General features: G+C 45.6%; 2 protein-coding genes across 6 annotated transcripts in view; both read left to right on the forward strand.

Annotated features, from left to right (window-relative positions):
• Positions 1-7,666, forward strand: part of NUDCD3 (NudC domain containing 3) — a 58,196-nt gene extending 50,530 nt beyond the window's left edge. The window contains exons 7-8 of one of the 3 annotated variants that reach the window (XR_014493161.1): positions 5,559-5,971; positions 7,448-7,666. The gene's annotated coding sequence lies outside the window, so the exon portion shown is untranslated. Of the gene's footprint in view, positions 1-2,809; positions 3,478-5,558; positions 5,972-7,447 lie in introns of those variants that run through there. The other 2 variants (XM_083368372.1, XM_083368373.1) reach the window with 2 other exon arrangements.
• Positions 7,667-10,908: 3,242 nt separating this feature from the next.
• Positions 10,909-23,715, forward strand: part of CAMK2B (calcium/calmodulin dependent protein kinase II beta) — a 172,744-nt gene continuing 159,937 nt past the window's right edge. For all 3 annotated transcript variants that reach the window (XM_083368369.1, XM_083368367.1, XM_083368368.1), the window contains exon 1: positions 10,909-11,024. In XM_083368369.1, the coding sequence (XP_083224495.1) occupies positions 10,960-11,024 (65 nt within the window). In that variant the 5' untranslated portion in view covers positions 10,909-10,959. The remainder of the gene's footprint in view (positions 11,025-23,715) is intronic.

The raw sequence follows: 23,715 nt of genomic DNA on the forward strand, positions 1-23,715 counted from the left end.
GGCAGAAAGCAGCACACACTGCTTTTCAAAGGATATGGATGGAGGGAACTTGGGTTGACTTGGAAACGTGTTGTTACCTGTATCATTTTAGACTATGACTGAGTGAAATACCGAACTGCAGAAAACATCCCACAAGACCGGCTTAAGAGACAAAATGCATTCACTAGGCTTATCTCTGCGTGTAGGTTGGTTAACGAGCCTTCTGTGGTTTGAATCGCCAAGCTTATCATGACCTGCAATGGTAGGATTCTAGTGAGAAATGGGAGAACATAGCCATGGTTTATTTTTAGTGTGATGACAGCGCCATTCCTGAATTTCTCCTAGCACATGAAGCCAGGGTCGTCTTGTTGGCTATATGGGAGAGACAATGAACGGTTGAATCAACTCTTAAGAGCTCATAGGAACGTGCAAATGTTGAATCACCCTGTGGTGGAGAGAATATTGGTCCTTGGATTGCTCCAATTTTCGCCATGGAGGGAAGTACCTCATCCCTTTTTTGAGAAAACATAGTTAACTGCTTCCCATTACATAAGGCCTTACAGAGTGTGAGCTTTGGGAAGTGACCTAGGCAAGACCTTAGCAATCCACTCCCAAGAGACAGAGAGTGCTGGCCATGGGGACAAGGCCGAGCACAAAGAACCGTTGCCTTGGCAGAAAGCAGCCATTCTGCCGGGTGCGTATTCCTTGCCCTCGAGGCAGCAGCTGCCATGCCATAAAAGCAACGATTGAAGCAGGCAGACGTTCAGCTGTGAGGCGATGGGCAGGGCTGGAATCCCAGTCCCACACGTGCAAAGCGGAGGCTCCTTTGATGTGGGCCTGCCTTTGCTTCAGAAGATGGTGGCCTCAGCTGCCACTGGAAAGAGATAGTACATTTTGTTCGGTCATGGCCGTTCCTCTACAGTCCAATTTCTGAGGAAAGGACAGTGGTATGTTGGTTGTAGAAAGTAAGCCTGGGTAATCTTGCACTCTGGATTTTAAAATAGGTTTTCTCCTGCAAGAAACGAGCTTTTAACATTATAGCCCTTCTCTGGCTAACGGGGTAGGCCCCTACTCGTGTATTCCATCAATTATGTTCCATGGCCCTTGTGGGTTTCCTGGATGCACAGGTGGATGCCCATGTCCCAAACAGCACCTAGTGTTCAGCCGGCTTCCTTTAAGCCATTAGTCTCTAATACAGTAAAATTAACAGTACGTTTGTTATTCTAGTGCCTATTTTTTTTTCCTTAAAGGAAAAGAGTAAAGAGCTGAGGGCTCAACTGCCAGTAAGTACTTCTCTGTTTTACATAATTTATTATTTCTAAAGCACCTAAAATCAACCACGGAGCGGCTTTGAGGTTTGTCTAAAGTGCTGTGGGTGGTTCCTAGGCACACATTATTCTGAAGAACTTCACAAGGCCTGCTACTGATTAGTATTTTGTCCCCTGTCCACCCACACATTTCATTGTTGAACAAGGCCCTGGATCTTAGAAATAACGTTTGTGGGCATTTCTGAGTTTTGAGTTTCTGTAGAAATGCAGAACTACTGGTTCCAGCGTGTTTGAGGGTGACTCTCTTTAACAAGTCTGAAGTAGGATAATTCAAAAAGGGGGGGCGGTTCTCTGCAGGAGAAATGCATCCTCCTCCTTCTAGAAATAAAAGCTCCTGGGTTCAGTTCACTAAACAAAGTGATCCAGCAGTTTGGTTAAATTTCCAGCTAAGAAAAACAAAAACCAGGAATTAGCAGGGTTGATCATTTTGGTGAGTCTGTATAATGGCTGTTCACAGAACGTCAATTATCAACCCTTTTCCCAAGAATAGCTTATCACCATATAGATTTGTAGCAGTACATTTTTGGCAAAATAGGGACAGGAAAGGACATGCTAAAAAAACTCAGTGGTAATGTCAACTTGATTTTAGTCCTGCAAGTATTCCGGCAAGGAGATAATATGTCCCACAGAATATCTTCTGCCCAAATAATGCACAATTATTGAATCAGAAGTAGGGTGGGGAAGCGGGAAGAATCGAAGCTATGCCACAAAAGCGGAACCTTTGGAGAAATGTGATTTTATTTTTTAATATATCTAATCTTCAACCCGACTACAGCTATCGCATAGAGCCAGGTCACTCGGCCCTCCGTCGATTTGAGATGGCACTGAACTCTGGCCTAGCTAGGCGAAGATACCCCTCCAGGATATTTAGTTTCTAGAAGAAATGCCTCTGCTTATTCTGCACCCATTCTGTTTTGAATGGACAGGCTTGCTTTCTCCTCTCATCAAATCAACAGAGGGACATCCAGACCGAGCCTGTGCAGTGTCTCTTTCCAGCTTCCTACAGCCCTCTAGTTCTCCATGGTAGCCTTGGATAAGTTCAGTTCTACTCTCTCAGTGGAAAAGGAAGAAGGGTTTTTAAGCACTTAACAAACACACCGTGCAAAACTGCCACAAATTTTGTACGCTTGGAAGAAGGCTTATTTCTGGTTTTGCTTTTTTTTGTTTGTTTGTTTTTACTTCTCCTCCTTCCATGGAAAATGGGTGATGTTTCTGGCTATTGTGGAGGGTACATTTTGACTGGCCCTTCTGAGAACTGTGGGGCTGCTATGGCCCTCCAAGACTTAGAAAAATGGATAGTGCTTCAGGCATCCAGTAAGTAGCATGTGCTCTTCATCTATCTGCTTGCAATAAAAAGGTTTTGTTTCTTTTTGCAAGGAATCGCGTGTCAGAAACTTAATTCAAAAGAAACTTTCTTTTATTCTCTCTCCCTCCCCCCTCTTTCTCTCTCTCTCTCTCTCTTTCTCCTCTCTCTCTCCTCGTTTTTCATTGTACCACTGCAGAAATATACTGATAGGCCAACGTTAAATTTACTTGACTCATGTTCAAAGAGAACACTTGAACAGAACGCTCCATGATATTGAAAGATGAATTATGATTGAACTGCATCTGTTTTCAAGCACAAGCTATACAGAGTTTTTCATTTATTCAAAATCAGAAGATAAAATTATTTAATATTTTATCAAGCATTCTTCTGTTGAACTTGGTGTCGTCTATTTGGATGATGGCAAGTGGGTACAGTTCAAGAGAACTTGTTTTGCGCACCCTCATTCTTTAATAATTGGAAACATTGAATTATAATTGGGAAATTCTACTTTGTTCCTAGTCTGTGGGATCCAATCCTGCCACGATTAGGCTGTATGAAGATATGTAAACAACCGAGATCTTCAACAAGCATTTATGACAAAACTAAAGTTTTACAAGTCTTATATTATTTATAAGGATGCAGTACATCAAACAATTGCTATTTACTTCTCTCCCTCACCAGCTTTGATGATGGACTTTCATAATCCAATTAAGTATTTCAACAGCTCTATTAGAGGAGCTGTTTTTAAGATGCTGGTAATTATTTTTTCACAGTTGTTGATAAAAATTGTGATTGTTTTAACCAAGACCTATCCGACAAAATGCAAAAATAAAAACAAACCAACAATTACAAAACACAGAACAGCAAAACACTATACTGGAAATTGGGGACGGAATTGTTTGACTTTTGTGAATAACATTCCCATTATTACATCAAATTCTCTGGGAAGTGTATTAATGTCATATGTACTTTACAGAGTAATTAGTTTTACTGCCACCTCTTTACAGTCAAAAGTGCTGATAACTTCAAACAGCTTCAACAATACTTCTAACTAAAGTGTCTTATATTCTTGCAAATATTTAGATTCGACCTTCATAACAAGTAAGCCACAGTTCATTTAACCATAGTTTACTGAGGGAAGAAAACTTGACAGGGCTTACCCAACTTACAAATCCATAAGTCCTGGTTTGCAAAGTATATTTATAATTTCAGTTTCTAAGGCTGCCCACTCACTAACGACTGAACAACTCAGGATTAAAAACACTACATTAAAAACATTGAAAATACATTTTGCTTTAAGTCAACATGTGAGCCAGGCTCTTGGTTCATCTCTCAGTTCGGAAGAAGTGTTAGAAATATTAAGAAAGGACAAGTGAGAAAATAAGCGAACACATCCGTTTTGTGTCAAAAGAAATACAGAAAGTTTTTAGAAAAGCTTGCTCTAAGACTATCCCAACAAGCTTGCTTGTCCCCCAAACACTAGGGTTAATTATGTTGGACATGGGGAGAATGAACTACTCTCTAATGTGGGATTCTAAAAAACATCCAAAATTAATGTCTGTATATACTGGGAGAGAAAAAGATCTGGTTTGAGTGACAGATTATAGTAAGGTATGATTGAACCATGTTTAATAAATAAATAACTGGCAGGGTTTCTATCGTATGCTACCCTTAAAACGTGATTTGAAAAAGTAATCTTGGGTTTTGCCCTAACCAAACCACTGGGCACCCTATGTGAATTGGACCTTGAATTCAAGGGAACGATCCTTCTAAATATCAAAACCTAGATAAGGTGGAAGGAAGCATTCAGTTTGGTTTGGAAAGCAGGTGGGGTGGACAGGTAAGAGAGGGTGTCATTTGAAAAGGGGAAAAAAATTGTTCCCACAGGTTTTTCTCCCCCACTAAACAAAATGGGATGGATCATTTCTCACATTCAGTCTGTGCTTTGCCACCCTAGCTAGCTTACACCCAACTGTACCGCTGCTTTCTAGAGCCTTACATGATGATAATTCCTTTATGGTTAGAATAAAAATATCTGTTAGCAACATGCAGCCCCCACATACGCCCACGGTGCCCATGGCAACAGGCAGACATGGGCAGGCGAAGATGCTGGGGAACTTAGTTTGCACGGGCTCAGAGAGTGCCATCATCTGCTCTGAAGAAATCTAAAACTCAGGAATTCGTTCCTTCCTTCCTGGTTTTTGCTCAGCAGGAAGGATTCAAAGAGAATTGACTCCACTTTCCCACAGAGCGCTCTGTTTGAGCAGTGGGATGGTCCAACTCGCAATTCCCTATTCCCCCTGCCTTATACCGCACGTCATCTTTGAGCATCAACATAAAATGCTTAGCAGAAGTGAGGACCCCTGCTTCTGCCTCTTGTTGCAAGGCCTTTGTCTCTTGGCTTCCTCATGAAATAACTGCAGCAACATGGGATGGGCAGGTAACTGACTGAGACCCAGCTTGGACTCCAAGTGACCGTCTTAGAAAGCAAAACGAAGCGGCAATACTGATCTGCTGGCTACATTTCCACCCTGGCTCTTTGGCTTATTTGAAGGGCATATTGATTTTGTTGTATGAATGAATTGTCCAGAGCTGTCGGCTCTGTAAACACCTTTCAACCGTTTGTTTGTGGTCCAGGTTGTACAGTACTAAAGGAACTTAAGAAGCTGCCTTAGAAGGATCAAGCTATTATTTCAGCTCAGCTAATATTGACCCCTTATCATCAGCAGCTGTCCAGCAGCTGTCAGTGGGGAATGCTTCCATCATCCGATAACTGGTCTGTTGCAGATTGCATTTGGCACCTTCTGTAGCATAATGCTAACGTTCCTTGACTGGATGAGTTCCTGGTCTTGCTGCAGAAACCCATGGGAAAAAGCCGGGGTCTTATTTATGGTTGTACCAATAATCTCTGCCACATGCTGATTTATTTTCTTGGTTTGTTTCAGAGCCTCTTATGCAAATCACTTGAAGAAATGAGCTCCTTCTCAAGGGCAGGGGACATGTCATGGAATCTGAAAAATCTGCTCTTTGCTTGGTGGCATAGAGTAGATCTCGGCTCTGTGACTAATTTCTAGGTCTGGCTCACCCACATGCCGAACCACGATGTGGTCTGTTTGGGTTTGATAACATGCTTTGTGTTGGCAAGTTATCCCGAAGGTGCTTTTTCAAAAGGCAACTGGACTTTTGTTTTTGCTTGAAGACGTTTCGCTTCTCATCCAGGAAGCTTCTTCAGTATTGACCTGGATGACTGAGACGGTTAGCAAGTTATGTGAACCAAGGTTTAAGGGTCAGTAGGGGGGAATCTGTAACTGCTGCCATGACTGGTGAAAGCTGGCTGTTCGGTTCAGTTCATTTGAAGGTAAAACACATATAAATGTAAGCCTTAAGGTCAGGGTGTCACAGTTAAAAAGGGGAGGGGGGAGTTAAGTAGAGTTCTTGGCTGTGTAAAAATTGCTTCTTTCTGGCTTGCGGTACAGACTGACCTTTACTTATAAAGTGTGGAAGGAATGAGCACGTCTCACCTATCCTCACTTACCTTGAACCCCCTGAGAAATTGTGGGTGCTCCATCACTGGAGATTTTAAAGAAGAGACTAGATATTCACCTGTCTGAGATGGTATAGGTCCTCCTGCTTGAGCAGGGGGCTGGACTAGAAGACCTCCAAGGTCCTTTCCAGATTCTATTCTATTCTATTCTATTCTATTCTATTCTATTCTATTCTATTCTATTCTATTCTATTCTATTCTATTCTATTTTATTCTATTCTAATTCTAATTCTAATTCTATTCTATTCTATTCTATTCTATTCTATTCTATTCTATTCTATTCTATTCTATTCTATTCTATTCTATTCTATTCTATTCTATTCTATTCTATTCTATTCTATTCTATTCTATTCCATTCCATTCCATTCCATTCCATTCCATTCCATTCCATTCCATTCCATTCCATTCCCTATTCTGTTCTATTCTATTCTAGGTCATTTTGATCCTATGAAATGAGGTCATTGAACAAGTCACAGAATTCTGAAGTGTGGACTTCTGCTTCAGGTTTGAGTCCGTCAGAAGTGCTGTCATCCAAGGTCTATCGTAGGAGCAAGGAATCTTGCTTGACTGCTGAAGCCACTCAGAATGTTAAAAAACATGGTGCACACATTTTCACACAATGGCTGCCAAACAGTTGCTTTCGAGAAATGATGAAATTGCTCCATGCCACCTGAGTGGCACCCATGGATAGGGTGGGCTTTCATAAAAAAAAAATAAGATGGCACCCACAACCATCTGATTGAAGCCCTGTCAGTGGTGAATGCCATCTTAATATGTGCATTTAGTCTTCTTATGTTGTGGGGTGGGGTGGGGTGGGGGGGTGGACTTCAATCATCCAACCGGCTTGTTTAACCAGCCCTGCGGCTATGTCTGCCTACAGTCCCGTCTCTAGACAAGGGCAGAAAAGCATATTTTCCCATTTCCACTTACTTAAATCTTTTCATAGACGTGGGAACATTTCCAAGTGCTGGGATGTAGAAAATAGTCACATGTTCTAAGAGACCTATCAGATCTCCATGGGCCTGACAAACTCTTGGGAGTAAAAGTATTGCTGAAGGCACCTGCTTTGCTTTGAAGCAAATCAGCTCCCATGAAATGATATTTTTAGGAAAAGAACATTTTCTTTGGGAAATGAACTTTAAGGCAACCCTTTCCTTCCTGATCCATATCCTGCCTGTCCCCAAAATGTCTCCTGTTGCCATGAGGTTTTACAATTCCTTCTTGAAGTGTTTCAAGTCTCCTTACACTCTTGTTTTTCTAAAATATTTTTGTACTTGTGTACTTCCATAGACCTTGAAGATTTCCTGCCTACAAGTCATTTTCTTCATTCTGGAGGTGCTTTGACATAACAGAGTCAATCCTCAAGGAATTGTTGGGTTGAGTACTGGAGGCTAAAATAAAGTCGGCTAGCTTGTGGGGATGTGCCTTGGGAACCTGCCCAGTGTGGTTAATGTACGGTTCCATGTACCATGTAATTCCAGTGACTTAATAAACCATGTTTCATTTATGTCTCAATATGACCAATGGATTGGCTTTTCTAGGGAAGCACTTCAAGACCTGCTGAAATCTAACCTTGTGCCTCTCTACTTTTTGTTCTGCCTGCCAAAGATATTGGGGTAATATCGGTGCAAAGTACATTCAAAAAGTGGGCAAAGCTTTGATTATACCAGACATGTCAAACTCGTGACGTCACGTGATGCCGCGCGACGTATAGGAACTTTTTCCCCATTGCCAGCAATGGGGTAGGCGCGGTTTCTTTGTGATGCGTCCGGCCCGTGGGCCGACAGTTTGACACCCCTGGATTATACCATTGAGGAGCCCTGGCGGCGCAGTGGTTAGAATGCAGTATTGCAGGCTGATTCTGCTCACTGCCAGCAGTTTGATCCTGACTGGCTCAAGGTTGACTCAGCCTTCCATCCTTCCAAGGTCAGTAAAATGAGGACCCAGATTGTTGGGGGCAAGATGCCAACTGTAAACTACTTAGAGAGGGCTGTAAAGCACTATGGAGCGGTATATAAGTCTAAGTGCTATTATAACCACCATCTTCATTTTTTTAACCACTCCTACAAAAAGACTTGGAGGCTACTTTACATAATACATTAAGCCAAAAATTTGCTTATCTGTTTATCTGTCTGTCTATCCATCTATTTCTATTTCTTCTATATTTGTATCTATTTCTATCTCTATTTATTTTTATCTTATCTCTCTCTCTCTCTCTCTCTCTCTCTCTCTCTCTCTCTCTCTCTCTCTCTCTCTCTCTCTCTCTCTAATTTGTCTGTATGCCCATCTTAGAAGATAAATCTGGGCATCTAACAACAAAAACCATAAAACCAAGGGCATGTCTGAATTCGGTTCATGTGTACAGTTTTAAGAGTCAGTGCTTTGCAAGCCTAGAATATGGACTGACTAAATGATGGCTCACTTAATAATGGCTACATATGTTGTGTGACAAACCAGCATGCTTGCAGGAAATGTGAAGAATCAGGTGGTCCTTGACTTACAACTCCAAACTGGTACCGGAATTTTGATCACTAAGCAAGATGATTATTAAACGAGTCATGCCCAATTTTACTGCCTTTTTTTTTTTGCTGTGGTTGTTGACTGAATCACTACGGTCATTAAGCAAGCCTGTCTTCTCCCATTGACTTGGCTCGTCAGAAGCAGGCTGGGAAGGTCGCAAATGGTGATCACAAGACCCTGCAACTATTTTATTTATTTATTTATTTATTTTAATCCCATTTATATCCCGCCCTTCTCCGAAGACTCAGGGCGGCTTACAAGCTTAGCAGTAGCCTTCATTCTATGTATATGCCTGCTTATTAGGGCTTTCACACACACCCCAAGCGGCATTATTACAAAGTCAAGCTTAATTGCCCCCAACAATCTGGGTCCTCATTTTACCTACCTCGGAAGGATGGAAGGCTGAGTCAACCTTGAGCCTGGTGGGATGCGAACCTGCACTAATTGCAGGCAGCTGGTGTTACTTAAGGAGGCATTAGCCCACTGCTCCACCAAGGCTCTTAGATGCTGGTTGCTCACAATTCCATGCTGGTTGCTCACATTCTGATGATGTGACTGCAGGGATGTGGTGAGGGTTGAAAGCATAAGGCAGGGGTCCTCAAACGTGGCCACTTTAAGACTTGTGGACTTCAACTCCCAGAATTCCCCAGCTGGTTGAAGTCCACAAGTCTTAAAGTGGCCACGTTTGAGGACCCCTGGCGTAAGGACATATCCTAAATCACATTTTTCAGTTAACGTCAGTTAACATTTTTACTGTTAACTTCCAACGGCCACAAAATGAATGCTTGTCATGCAAAGGGGTAAGCAAAGACTGGGCCCCCAGACAGCATTGCAGATGAAGGATCTGGGCTACCTCATTTGAAAATCCAGCCCCAAACAACTTCCTTCAAATCAAGCAAAAGCTATTTTGTGGCGGGTCTCAATAGGCAAGGAGCTAAAGCAGGGGTCCCCAACCCCCGGTCCGTGGACCGGTACCAGGCTGCGGCATGCCAACAAACAGTCCGCACAAACAAGCAAAGCCCCATCCGCGAGATGCAGGCAGCACACAAAAGCACACACTCTCCGGTCCGTGGAAAAACCTTTCTCCACGGAACCGGTCCCTGGTGCCCAAAAGGTTGGGGACCTCTGAGCTAAAGGATCATGGGGAGGATGGTCAAAGTTATAACCCTATAGGTGGCATGGTGAGAATCTTGCTACGGTGCTACAAAGGATGGAACTGTGAAAAACGGTTACGAGTGACCTTTTTCCCCACGCTGTTGTAACTTTGAATGGTCACTAAATAAACAGTCGTAAATCGAGGACTACCTGTAAGCAAAATGAATCCTGGCCACAAGAGGACCACTTCTTCCAAGCAACCTGGCCTCAGTTTTCTCGCAAAGGAAGCCCCAATCTAATCCAGCTCTGGCTTAAGTTTGCAGCTCTGGAGGTGCTGACCAAGCACCTGAAGCCTCCCGACCGAGCGGAGCCGCTGCAAAATGCTGACCTCAGCATCTGGAAGCAGCTGTCAAAGCAGGCGAGGAGAAGCCAGCAGGTCAAAAGCCTGGGTTGGGCTGGGTCTGAGGGGGTCTTGCAGGGGCAGAGAGGAAACAGCCACCGGGGCCAGGTGTCCATCAGCGGAGGACAGAAGCAGCTCTGGGCAGAAGAGACAGGAACCTAGGCCAGGTTCTCAGGGCTGCAGGTGAGAGAGAAAGTTGTAGGGCGGCCTCGAGTTCACCTGGGCAATGCTGAATTCACCTGGAAGAGACTATGGAGTTTGGGACCCCAACAGCACGTCTGAATGAGGAGTCCACCCACCCACCCATCCCGGATCCCCAGGAAGCAAAACGTCTGGTGCAAATTCAGGCCAGGGTCATCGGCCGGCCCTGCCCGGAGGAGAGTGGGGGGTGGGGGGCTTGCTGGAGCTGGACGCAGCCAAAGGGCGCAGGTGGGAGCCCGATCCCCGCGCAAGCGGCAGCCGCCCCGTCGAAGTTGAGAACCCTCCCTCCCTCCCGCCCGCAAGCGAGCCGAGCCGAGCCGAGCCGAGCCGGGGCGGGGGGGGGATGCTGGTCGGCGGGAGGCCGGCGGCCCCTCCCCTGGCAGCTCTCGCGGGCTCTGCAGGGGCCGCGCTCCGCCGCCCGCAGCCAGGAGCGGCTCTCCGGCGGACCCCGTTGCTCGGCGCTTGCCTCGCCCCTTCCTCCTCCTCCTCCTCCTCCTCCCCGCCCCTTCTGCCCCCTCCCCGCCGCCGCCGCCGCCAGCCGGAGCGGAGCCCGGGCGGCTCATTGCGGAGTGAAGCTGCAGCCGCGATGGCCACCACCGTGACCTGCACCCGCTTCACCGACGAGTATCAGCTTTACGAGGAAATTGGCAAGTAAGGAGCCGAGGCCGCGAAGGTCCGCCCGGGCAAGTCGGGGGGGGGGGGGGGCGAAGAATCTCCCCTGGCCCGGCTCGACGCCAAGGCTGCCCGAGACCGGCCGGGGGGGGGGTGGAGAGACGCGGGGCCCGGCCGCCCCCTCCAGCCAGCCCGCCCAGCGACCCTCCAAGCCCGCGGGGGGGGGGGGGAAGAGAAGAGATCCTGCCCGGCGCTGCGCAGCCATGACGCAGGTTGCGGAGCTGCGGCCGGAGGGACCCGCCAGGAGCCGCGCAGCCCCCCGCCGCTCCCTCCGTCGGAGCCGGCGCCCGGGCGAGCGCAAGAGCCGCAGCTCCCTGGCTGCAGGGGCGGCCCTCCAGCGGCTCCCGGGCGGGCAGGGCGAGCACGTGGCGGCGGGCTTGGAGGGGACTGGCCGAACCCGCCAGGGTGGTGGGGGGGCTGCACGGCTCTACGCCCCGGCCACCCCGGCCACCCCGGCCAGGCGTTGCCGAGGGCGGCGGTTGCTGCTGCTGCTGCCGCGGCTGCTTGTTGCGCCCCGGGGCGGGCGTGGGGGGGGGCTCCCTGGGTCAAGCGGGGATGGTTGCCCCTGCCTGGCAATTGGGGGAGGGGGGGAGGAGAGGAGAGCTGCTGGGGAGGGGATGCCCTGGGCAGCGAGGGGGCAAAGCGCCTCGGAGGGGGAGGGGGAAGGGGTGGCCCGGGGAAGGGGGGCGCCCGGGAGCCGGGCCTATTGCGTAACGCTGGGGAGGGGTCGGGGAGTCCGCCGCTCGCCCACTGCGGGGGGGGGACGCCTTAGCTGCCTTGCGGAGGAGCCGGAGAAGCCGCCCGCCGGCCGAGCTCTCCTCCCGGGATGACGGGGAGAGAGATTCTGCGGGCTTTCTCCGCAACGGGGAGATTCTGCGGGGAAGGGGCAAATCGGCCCGTTTCGCACCCTCTTGCCTGTAGCTCCTTGACGGCCGGCGCTCTGCACCTGCTCAGAGGCTCTTCCGGCCGGAGAGCCGAAGCGACCCAGGATTCCGCCCCGATCTCTGCCTTGCTCGCTTGGACTCCAGCCAAAGCAGGGTCGTGCGTGGGTGTCCCGGTGTTCCTCGCCCACGCGCTGGGAGCGGTTCCCCCTCCCCCCGACACACACACACACACACACACACACACACGTGGCCGAGGGCCGTCCGACCCCTTTAACTGGAGCAGCCGGATCCCAAAGCAGCTGCTGCTTCCTTGCTGCTTCCCACACTTGCTCCTTCGTGTGGTTCCTTCGCAGCTGGTGATCCCGCGTGATCCCAACCAGCCCGGGTGCCCATTGAGCGGGGAGAGAGAGAGAAAGAGAGAGTGAGTGAGGGGCAACCATCACTTTCCCTTTTTCTGCGGCTCTTCTCTACATTAAGGGCAGCCAAGGGTGGGAGTCCCGTTTCTGGATCTCCCCCGCCCCCCGGAGGCAGCTTCCCAGGGTCCTCGATATGTAGAAGAGAAGAACTAAATAGACATTTTGAGATTCCTAAGCAAAATCTTACTAGAGCCTTGGGGAAAAGGATGGGCATTAGCTGCTATCCAGCCTATTGGATAGAGGGTGGGCTTTAAAGCTGGGAGAGAAAAGCTGCTTTTAGGCTCCCTCCCCTCTTTCACATCACTCATCCACCTAGACACCCCCCCACCCTCCCCCAGTCATTCTTTCCCCCATTGGTTGCTGCCTCCACTTCCCCCCCTCCCAAAATGTGAATTCTCCTGGGGTGGCAAAGAGAAGTTTGTGGCTACCAATTTCAAGGATTCCAGGGGCGGTTTGAGGAGGCTGACCTCTTTGCTGTGCTGAAGGAGTGTGTCTGTGTTGTGTTAGTGTGTCTGTGTAAATGTATATTATATAATGTACTGTGACAGTCTTTAAAAAAAAAACAGCTGCTGGTATAAAAGCCATAGGAACAGGCTAAGCAACGCTTTTTCCCTGTGAATAAGGACATGGGGAAAAGCAGAACAGCAGATGTCTCAACTTGATATATTGTTAATCCTTGGTTTAGTTTTTCAAGGGACACCAGAAGCTTTGGACTTTTTCCGCCCTTGCAACTTTGTTTGTTTTGTTTGTTTGTTTGACTTCCTTTGAAGGGGGGAAATAATAATTTAAAAAAACTACATATGATTCAGCATGTGTTAAATGCTTTGTTTCACCCCTTCCCCATTAGATTCTGGTAGAATTCAGATGGCTGTTTTTGTCAGTGTGGAAAGCCAGCAGTAATGTTTGCTGGCTTAGGTGGTGTTGCAAATCGTGGCTTGTGGTCATAAATAACAAGTTTTTAAAAGCTGACAGGCTGTTTTTCCAAGATCAGCCTCTGTCCAGCACACATGCTTTTCAGCAAAATGAACAAGGAAGAATTACGACTCTGGATGCAACCCAAATCTGTCTTTTCACATCTCTCTTCTCTTTTTCCTCCTGATGCTTATCTGCATCTGTCAAGATTTTTTACTTGATCTGAAAGATTCCTAGAACCAGATCTAAAGCAGAAGAGAGAACAAGGAGGGGGAAAAAAACAACCCTTAAGATAAGATGCACCTCCCCAAATCAAATCTTTGCCGACTAGGATTTTTTTTTTGCCCGCTCAAAATTATTTTGTGGCTTTGTATAATAGAAAACCCCATAGAATTACTGCTACATATGCGTATCCCTGTGTTATTAAGAGTTGTAATGTTCTTGCTTTGTACAGTTGGGTAATATACTGTTAAGTACATTAGTGTATGTTAAGGGCTGGTCCTTTTTATTCAGTATTAGTTCCGTGTCAGGATTTCGGCACCGGCAGCATGAGTATTAATTTTATATCATGATTAAGCTCTCTTTTTTGGGTGAGAATTCCACTTGTGTTTGAGTGCCTTGATGAGTGCCTTTAGCAGGTAAAGCTAAACTTGAACTGGAGAATCCCAGTTTGAATACGACCAACAGCCAATAGAAACTCACTGGGTTTGAGCCACTCTCTTTCAACCTAACCTACTTTACAGGGTCATTCTGAGGATAAAAGAAAGATCCTCTTGTAAGCTATTATAAACTTCTGGGGTGGAAAGGTGGGTTAGATCTTCCCAAATGGTTCCAAAAAAGAACTGCGGAAAAGAGTGGATGGAACCAAGTGGAAAAACAACATGTGATTAAATTAAAATTAATTGAAGTGACAATTAGCAGGACCGCTCCCCATACATTTAATTGTTTTCTCTTTCCCCCCTTCGAAACTCAAGTGTGTTAAGCTCTTGAAGAGACCTCTGAGCGAGGACCATGTGCAGCCCTGAGTTGACATAAGGCAGGGCTCTTCAAACTTGGCCCTTTGATGACTTGGGGACTTCAACTCCCAGAATTCCTCATCCAGCGTGCCTGGCTAAGGAATTCTGGGAGTTGAAGTCCACAAGTCATCAAAGGGCCAAGTTTGAAGACCCCTGACATAAGGCTAACTGTGGAGTTTCCATGATTGGCTTCATGTCAGGGGCCATGGGCTTACCTTCTGCTGGTCAGGATGGGAGTGCTACCCCACTAACCTCCCCCAGCCAGCCAGAGCTATCCAGATTAGTCAGTTGCATGTTAGTCAGTTGGATGTTAATTGTATGTTAGTCAGTTAGAGCAAACTCTTAACAAGAGATGTGAAGCATCTTGGATCACAGGGTCCACCTTTTCCATCCTGTACCTTCTAAAGGTCTTGGACTTCACCTTGCCTGTCATTGTCCCCGAAGGTGCTTTTTTCAAAAGGCAACTGGACTTTCTTGGTTTTCCCTTGAAGAGGTTTCGCTTCTCATCCATGATCTGAAGAAGCTTCTAGGACAGGGGTCTTCAAACTTGGCCCTTTTGTGACCTGTGGACTTCAACTCCCAGAATTCCTCAGCCAGAGTGCTTGGCTGAGGAATTCTGGGAGTTGAAGTCCACAAGTCATAAAAGGGCCAAGTTTGAAGACCCCTGTTCTAGGAGAAGAAGTGAAACGTCTTCAAGGAAAAACCAAGAAAATCCAGTTGCCTTTTGAAAAAAAGCACCTTTGGGACAACCATGACCTGGATGACTGGGAATCTCCATAGACACTAGCCTGGTTGACTGAAGGAATGATGGGCTTTGGAGTCCAATTCTTCTGAAGAATCCCAAGCTGAGAAGATTGGATCAGGAGATACATTGATGTAGTGGTAGACTAGAGCCCCTTTTATGAAATATGTAGCACAATATCCTCTTGTTAGAACATGACAGCTTTTCTCCTTTGTACTAAAATCAATCTTATTCTCCTTGATTATTTTGCCATAACTCTTGGTTTTGTAGCTGGGTTATTTTTTTTTTTTTTGAGTGCTGGTGGGGTGCAATTCTAGTCACTTATTACCAACACAACAGCTCAGGTGGATTTCTCCAGAAGCTGTTCACTCCTTTTTTCCAACCCAGCAGAAAGTAAGAGTTGGTTTGCACCTTTTCAGCAATGGGCAGTGATGCCTTTACATAATTGTTAGGACTTGGATTTAATGGATTTATGAGATTCCCATGTCCATCGCTTAGGAAGAGACACTGTTATGTTGATGTGGTAAAATGAGATCTCTAGTGATCGTCTTATCCCTCCCTCTTCTGACTATTGCTCTAGGATGGGATTCTCCTGTTAGGAGTCCCCAACCCCAAGCTGTGGACCAGCACCGGTCCACGGCATGCTAGAAATCGGTCCACGCAAACAAGCAAAGCCCCATCTGCGGGATGCAGGCAGCACACGAAACCACGCCCCCTCCTGTCCACGGAAAACCCTCTCTCCGTGGAACTGATCCCTGGTGCCCAAAAGGTTGGAGGGGGGGCCCTCTGCTCTAAGTGGCTGTTTGTTCCTGAGCCCAGCTGGGAGTTGAAATTTGACAGCAGGGCTGTTCCTGAGACATTTTGTTCCTGGAGGTGAAGATGCCGTTACTGCTGTCACCATTCCCAGGGCTGATTCTGCCACAAGACAGAGTGAAGTAGTGGGACCAGGAGGCAACTGGGGAGGGCAGGAAGTTGATAATGTTCTTTGTGAGGGTTAGGGTTCGTTCTCCGAGCTGGGGGGGGCTGGTTTCTGAACGTTTCATTATCAGGCTAGGTAATAACATCTTCAGCAGAGTTTACTTAGCCCGGTAATGAAATGTTTAGAAACCAGCCCACAAGCTCCGAGACAAGCCTTCACCCTCATGCTACCCACCCCCCCAAGCTACAGATATTCGCCGTTACTGCAATGTTCTCTGTTACACTGTAGTGCAGATTGTCACAAAACTGCAAGCATTTCATTTAACGAACATTCAAAGTTAGGCTCAGGAATTCTGGGAGTTGAAGGCCACGAGTCATAAAAGAGCCAAGGTTGCCTAACGCTGCGCTAGAGTCAATACTTCGGACCACGGTGTGACCTAAGTTAAAATGTTTTGGATGTCTGCTGAGTTTAACAGAAGCAATGTGTAAGCTGCTGTCACTCAAATGATTATCAGGCCGCCAAACTTTAGCTGGATTTTGCTGTTGCCCCCCTGCATGTGCCAGTTTTGTTCCCCATCAAATCTAAGCAGAGTTGTTACTTAACAGTATGTAAGAGATCTTCAGGAACCCCGGGATTAAAGCTGGTAAGTTGGACCCAGCCTTTCTCAATCTCAGCAACTTTTAAGAAGTGTGGACTTCAACTGCTAGAATTCCCCAGCCACTATGAGGAATTCTGGGAGTTGAAGTCCACCCATCTGAAAGTTGCTGAGATTGGGAAGCATTGAGTTAGTCCAAAAAGGTAGCTGAAGAAGGCTGTGGCAGGGCATTTCTATATGTTAAAATCTACGTGGATATATCCATGAAGTCACCAGGAGTTCAATTTGATTTGGGAGAGAATTATCCACAGAAAAGAAAGCAAGAGGTAGAATTTAGAATCTTGGTTGCTTTCATGTGAATTTTCTAAATGAAGAAGGGTATCTGAGAGAAATTGCTTTAATTGTTTTATATGGTTTATGTCACAGTTTTATTAGCATCCCATACTATAACTGAAGAATATCCTTTTTGGAAATGACAGAATAAAGCGGAAAAGGAACCTATCTTTTTTTAAAGGGCATGCTTACAAGTGAACATTATTGAATTCATCTCCAGATCAGTTTGTCCAGAAAAGTGTATATTGCACACAATATATTTTAGAGATACTTCTGCTGGACGTCACCTTTTGCCTTGCCTCAAGTAAGGGTGGTGAGATAATGTATTCATTGCGTCCTTGAAGAAGGTAGTTTGAAGATGGTGGCTTATTCATCTCGGTCTATGCCATCCTTATGCAAGCTAACAACCGGCTTATTTTCAAATATAAGCAGAACATCTCCAACCTCCATGTATAAACAAGATGGAATGCATTAGATTTGTCTCTCTTTAAGAGATGAGGAATATATTAATGTACAGGCTGTCTGTAGAAATGAGACATGCAGACCAGGTGGTAAGAGAATTGAGTAAGATCTATATGCTGTAAATGAGAGTCTCCTAAAAAGATGACAATGATCAAAGAATAGTTACTTCTGTGTAAGCTGAATTTGATTTCAATTTCTTGTTTTTATATTCCTCCTGACGATGAGAGGATACTTTTTATATTGTTTGCTCTTTACCTGAATTGGGTCAGGCTCAACCTTCCAAGAGAATTCTCTCCACGTTTGGAAGAGTTGAAAAGGCCTGTTTTAGAAAGCCACTCACCCCACTCTCTGTTAGTTTGAAGGATCAAAGTTGGAGACCAAAAGAGTAACGGAATTTGGAGCAAACTCCCATGGACAGAGTTAGATTCTTAGATGTTTTGAATGTGGAGTAGCAAGAGCTCAGAGGGACAAGATTTGTATACTAGAACTTCAGTCAAGACTCTGGCAGATTTATTTCGGGTGGTTTGCAATTTCTAGACCAGCGTTTCCCAACCTTAGGAACTTGAAGATGCGTGGACTTCAACTCCCAGAATTCCCCAGCCAGCTATGCTGGCTGGGGAATTCTGGGAGTTGAAGTCCACGCATCTTCAAGTTCCTAAGGTTGGGAAACGCTGTTCTAGACAGTGCTTAGAAACGTTCACACTACGGAGTTCCTTATAATAGTATGTGTAAGGTAGGGCAGTGTAGGCTAGTTGTGGCATATCGGAGGGAAGTGATCATAACAGGGCACGAGAACAGCTGCTTTTGTTGCTTTTCATTCATTGACGTAGGATGTAAATAACATTAAATGCATGAGGAGGATGCGGTTTTGTTTTATTTTGCGCAACTGGTTGGCAGCAGTGATATACAAGAAGTCCTCGACTTAACAACAATTTGTTCAGTGACCGTTTCAAAGTTTCAACAGCACTGAAAAAAAAGCGAGTTATGTCGTTTTTTTCCCCATACTTACGACCATTGGAGCATCCCCCAGGTCACGTGAATATTTATTTATTTAGTTAGTTAGTTACATTTATATACCGCCCTATTCCCTGAGGACTCAGGGCGGTTTACAGGGAATTAAAAAATCCACCATACAAAAGTTAAAAAACCAAATTAAAAAATATTAAATTGACCCTGTATACTTAAAACCCCAGTTAAAAATTCGGACGCTTGGCAACTGAGTCACATTTATGACGATTGCAGTGTCCCAGGGTCACGTGATCCCCTTTTGTGACCTTCTGGCAAGCCAAGTCAATGGGGAAGCCAGATTCGTGCTGCTAACTTAACTGCAGTGATTCACTTAACAAGGGTGGCAAGAAAGCTTGTTCCAATGGGGCAAAATTGGACCTGGACCTGGATGCCTTGCGTACAGTCACCCATGCACTTGTGACCTCTCGTCTTGACTACTGCAACGCTCTTTACATGGGGCTGCCCTTGAGAACCACTCGGAAGCTTCAGCTGGTGCAGAGTGCAGCTGCACGAGTGCTTTTGGGGGTCTCCCGATACTTCCATATTACACCTCTGCTCCGTGAGCTGCACTGGCTTCCAGTTGCCTTCCGGGTGAAATTCAAGGTGCTAGTGATGGCATACAAAGCCCTACATGGCGTGGGTCCGGATTACCTACGGGAGCACCTACTGCCAGCATCAACACCCCTCCGTCCTGTGCGCTCCCACAGAGAGGGCCTCCTCAGGGTGCCACCGGTCAGAGAATGTTGGCTGGTGACCCCCAGGGGGAGAGCATTCTCGGTGGGTGTGCCAATCCTCTGGAACCGCTTACCAGCCGAAATCCGGATGGCCCCCGACCTTCGCTCCTTCCGGCGTGATCTAAAAACTTATCTATTCGAACAAGCCGGCCTGGCCTGATGGATTTGGGTTTTAAAATTTTCTCACTTTATTGCTTTATTGTATTCTTACTTTATTGCTTTGTACACCACCCTGAGTCCTCCGGGAGAAGGGCGGTATATAAAACAAACAAATAAATAAATAAAAATTCGCTTACCCTATATCTTGTTTAGCAATGGAAATTCTGGGCTCAGCTGTGGTCATAAGTTGAAAGACTACCTGTATTCATTTGCAATGTCTTTCTGTTGACTTGGGACTATTATTGAGCTTGGTGCATTCCATGATTCGGTGATGCAGGCGAGTAACTTCAGAGATCTCATGGTGATCACGGGAATTCCCCCATCCTTTCAGCCCCTGGTTCATGAAAATTATCTTCTGTGTGAGTTGGATGCCTCCAGAAATTCTTAAGCATTGTGACAAAAGAAAGGAAGAGTGACTTGTTGACAGTTTGATTTAATCAAACTGAGGCTCTAGAAAGAGTACAGAGAAGAGCAACGAAGATGATCAGGGGACTGAAGGCTAAAACATATAAGGAACGGTTGCTGGAATTGGGTCTGTCTAGTCTAATGAAGAGAAGGATGAGGGGGTGACATAATAGCAGTCTTCCAGTATCTCAGGGGCTGCCACAAAGCACCTGAAAGCAGGACAAGAAGCAACAAATGGAAACTAATCAAAGAGAGAAGCAACCTAGAATTAAGGAGAAATTTCCTAACAATGAGAACAATCAACCAGTAGAACAACCTGCCTCCAGAAGTCGTGAATGCTCCAACACTGGAAGTTTCTAAGGAGACTGGACAGCCGTTTGTCTGAAACGGTATAGGCTTTCCTGCCTGAGCAGGGAGTTGGACTAAATAACCTCCAAGGTCCCTTCCTCCTCCTCCTCCTTCTTCTCATCCTCATCCTCATCCTTTTTTGTTGCCCAAGCCACAGTGACTTTACACATAAGACTAAATCTTAAACTGTGGTTTTTGTATCACAGGTTCATAAATCTAAAGCACATTTCGGCTTAGCCTCAAACAGTGTTCACTCTGGAACAGTTTGTTTTTTACTTCCTTATAAGTTTTGGTTGACCTCCCAAATGTTAGATTTAGCTGCTGTTGCCATTGAAACACAGGAAGTGTGTTCCCCTAACACATGTATCAACATTTAACCTAGCCACAATACTCACTTAAACCAGTTTTAGAGTTATAATTTATGGTACCCTAAGGCATAAATTAGCAAAAGCAGCAAACGACATGTTCCATTGAAACATGGTTGACAGTTTGCGGCTGAACATCTCTTGGTGTCCACCATGTGTACTGGGGGCTGCCTTTTAAGTGTAAAAGTCACATTATGCTACAGTATTTTAAGAGAGCTCTTGCTTTAAAGCACGTGCCTAGTATTATATGTATAAATCTAATACAAAATATGTAGCTGCTGGTGGATGCTGTCAATCATCTTTTGCAGCCTGAGAACATGGTAACCATCTGTGTGCTGTACATTCTGCCTGATTTACGTAGGGTGTCATTTCAGTCTTCTCTGTGTGTGTGTGTTTGTGTGTGTGTGTGCACAGGCACAATTCTTTGGGCTGATCTAATTAACAAGGAAGCTGAATGAAGTGTGAAAAGCTGAGAAAACAGGACAGATTGGGTCTATTTTGCAGAATGTGGTTATTTTCCCCTTTTCTGGTAGGGGTGTGAGTGGAAAGCTTGGCTGGAATCGGTTTGCTTCAGGGGCCGTTCAAATGAGTTCATGCTCAGATGTAATGCAGCAAAGAAATTTACTGACAACAGGAGGAAGGGCCCAGCGGTCATGTATTTCTTGAGAAATAACTGCATTGAGAGTTGGTCAGAACTGACCAAGAAATGGAAGGAAGAAAGGAAGGGAAAAAAAACCTGCAAAAAAAATCAAAGTTTAATAGGAAACAAGGAATTTGAAGTGCGGAGAGAGATTCTAGTACTTGAGACCAAAGAAACAAAAAAATAAAAAAGAAGACAGGAGCGAGGAAAATGCTAGCTTCGATCTTAATGCATGAACAGATGGAAACTGACTCTAAAGGAAGTTGCCTCTTTCACCCCCATTCCTAACAATGAAGATAATTAACTATTAAATCCTCCTTTAAGAATGTGATGCATTTAGAGGTTGTTGTTTTTCCCCCCCCAAACAGATACTGAGATTAAGAATGCTCATTAGGAAGTGAGGAAATAGACTTTAATAAAGATGCTTGGGATTGCTATATACTTTTTCAGAGAAACGTGGATTAACTGTGTGGCCTGTGTGTGGATGACAACCAAGCTGTAGGCTTTAAGGACAGGGCATCTCCTTGGTATATACCAGGGGTAGGCAACCTTGGCTCTTTTAGGACTCGTGGACTTCAACTCCCAGAATTCCTCAGCCAGCCAGGAATTCTGGGAGTTGAAGTCCACGAGTCCTAAAAGAGCCAAGGTTGCCTACCCCTGGTATATATATCATTGACAAGTAGAGTTAATGGCATTTTGGAATCTAGGTCCAGGTAGTCCTCGGCTTACGACCACTACCATTGAGCCCAAAATTTCTGTTGCTAAGTGAGACAGTTGTTAAGTGAGATTGGCTCCATTTTGCCACAGTGGTTAAATGAATTGTTAAGTTAGCAACATGCTTGTAAAGTGAATCTGCCTTCCCCATTGACTTTGCTGGTCACAAAAGTGGATCACTTGACTCTGGGACACTGCAGCCGTTATAACTATGAATTGGTTGCCAAGCGTCTGAATTTGGATCGCCTGACCACAGGGATGCTGCAACGGTCCTAAGTGCGAAAAACCTTTTCCCGTGCCCCTGTAACTTCAAACGGTCATTAAACAAACCGTGGTAAGTTGAGGACTGCTTGTAACGGGAATCACCTCTATCGTAAAACTTAGGAAGCTCCTGTCAAAATAGAAAATAGGTGGAGTTTGCTTGCATTCTAAATGTTGGGTTTGTTCTTGGTGGGACGGCATCCCAAAGGGCGCCAAGGCCCATTTAAAAAATGGTCAAGCCTGCTTTAAGGGAAGTTGAATGTTCACCCTTCCGTGCACTTTTAAGGGAGCCATCCGCTTTGGCTCTTCCCATGGCTCTTCCCAAGCCCGCCTTGTAGAGCAGCTTCGATCTATGCTCCTTTCTGTGAAGTCGTCTGAGGCTTGGAGCGCAGATAATTGAACGTTTTGTTCTAAGAGAAGTGGAGGCCCCTGTGGTATAGGACAGGGGTCCCTCAACCTTGACAGCTTTAAGTCTTGTGGACTTCAACTCCCAGAATTCAAAGCTGGCTGAGGAACTCTGGGAGTTGAAGTCCACAAGTCTTAAAAGTTGCCAAGGTTGAGGGACCCCTGGTATATAGGATGCTTTTTTTTATTGAAAAGTTTTAAAATACATTTTTGAATACAAAAAAAAACCCTCCTCCCCCCCTCTCCCCAAACCCTCTCTACCCTCCCCTCCCCCTCCCCGACTTCCCAGAGCTGAATACAGGGTATAAAAATACAAATAAACATAATCTAAAATACGCTAACAACAATAAAACATTAAATTCTATATAGGATGCTTTTGATGAGTGAGACAATGGGAACAACATGGATGGCTCTGTGTCTATACCCATTTTGAGGTCTCTGTGTTTTATTAATGGTTCTGGATGCGCTTCCAAAGAATAAAAAGAATGGAAATGCATTCCATAAATCAAGGAAGAACAGCAACTGAACTGGGAGCTGTGGCAGTTTTGCCTGCTCCGGCAAGGTTGGATTTTATAATTGTTACCATAATGTTGTTTTTATTTACTTCTGGGGGAAAATCTCCTCCTCCTCCTCCTCCTCCTCCTCCTCCTCCTCAATTAACCCACTGTAAAATGTAAGTCTCTCCCTTGAAGGTTACAGACTATTAATCTATCACTGTGGTCCAGTATGGGTTGGTAGGTAGGTGATTTCAGCTTGCAAGGCTTGAGTCGAGACAATGACATCTCCAAAGTCATCAGTTTCTAAGGGAGAATTACAACCCAAATCTTCACGCTCCTAGTTCAGTACCTTAATCACGACACCATGCTGGCTCCCAACCTGCTTTCGCTTATAAAAATAATACAGAGTAGCTCACTGCAAACTAAATGCCAAGTAAAACAACCTCAAGACCCTTAACCTGGCAGGGCAGAGTGCCCCTGTGGTTACCAACAATCATGTTACGTTCGTTAGTAGTCATGACTACGGGTAATGGCTAGGTCTGTATAAACACACCTCCCTTTAATAGCAACACTAAAGTGTCTTTAGTGGTGGGAAATAGCATAAAAGAAGATTGTAAAGCTTGAGAGCCCAATCTGGCCTTGCCTTGCAGAATCTGTCATAAATAATTATGAGATAATATATTTGGGAGACTGCAAAAATATTTGCCTGGTGTCCAGATAGAGGCAACACAATTCACTGGCTAAATCTGGCCAAAAAAAAAATGCCGAAGAACATTACGGTTTAGCTGAAAAGCTAAGCCAAGTCCGCTTTGGGATCCTAATCTTCAGTCAGGGGTTTAACTGCTGCAGTGCCCT

Source organism: Vipera ursinii, assembly GCF_947247035.1.
Source record: "Vipera ursinii genome assembly, chromosome: 8".
Classification (NCBI taxonomy): domain Eukaryota; kingdom Metazoa; phylum Chordata; class Lepidosauria; order Squamata; family Viperidae; genus Vipera; species Vipera ursinii.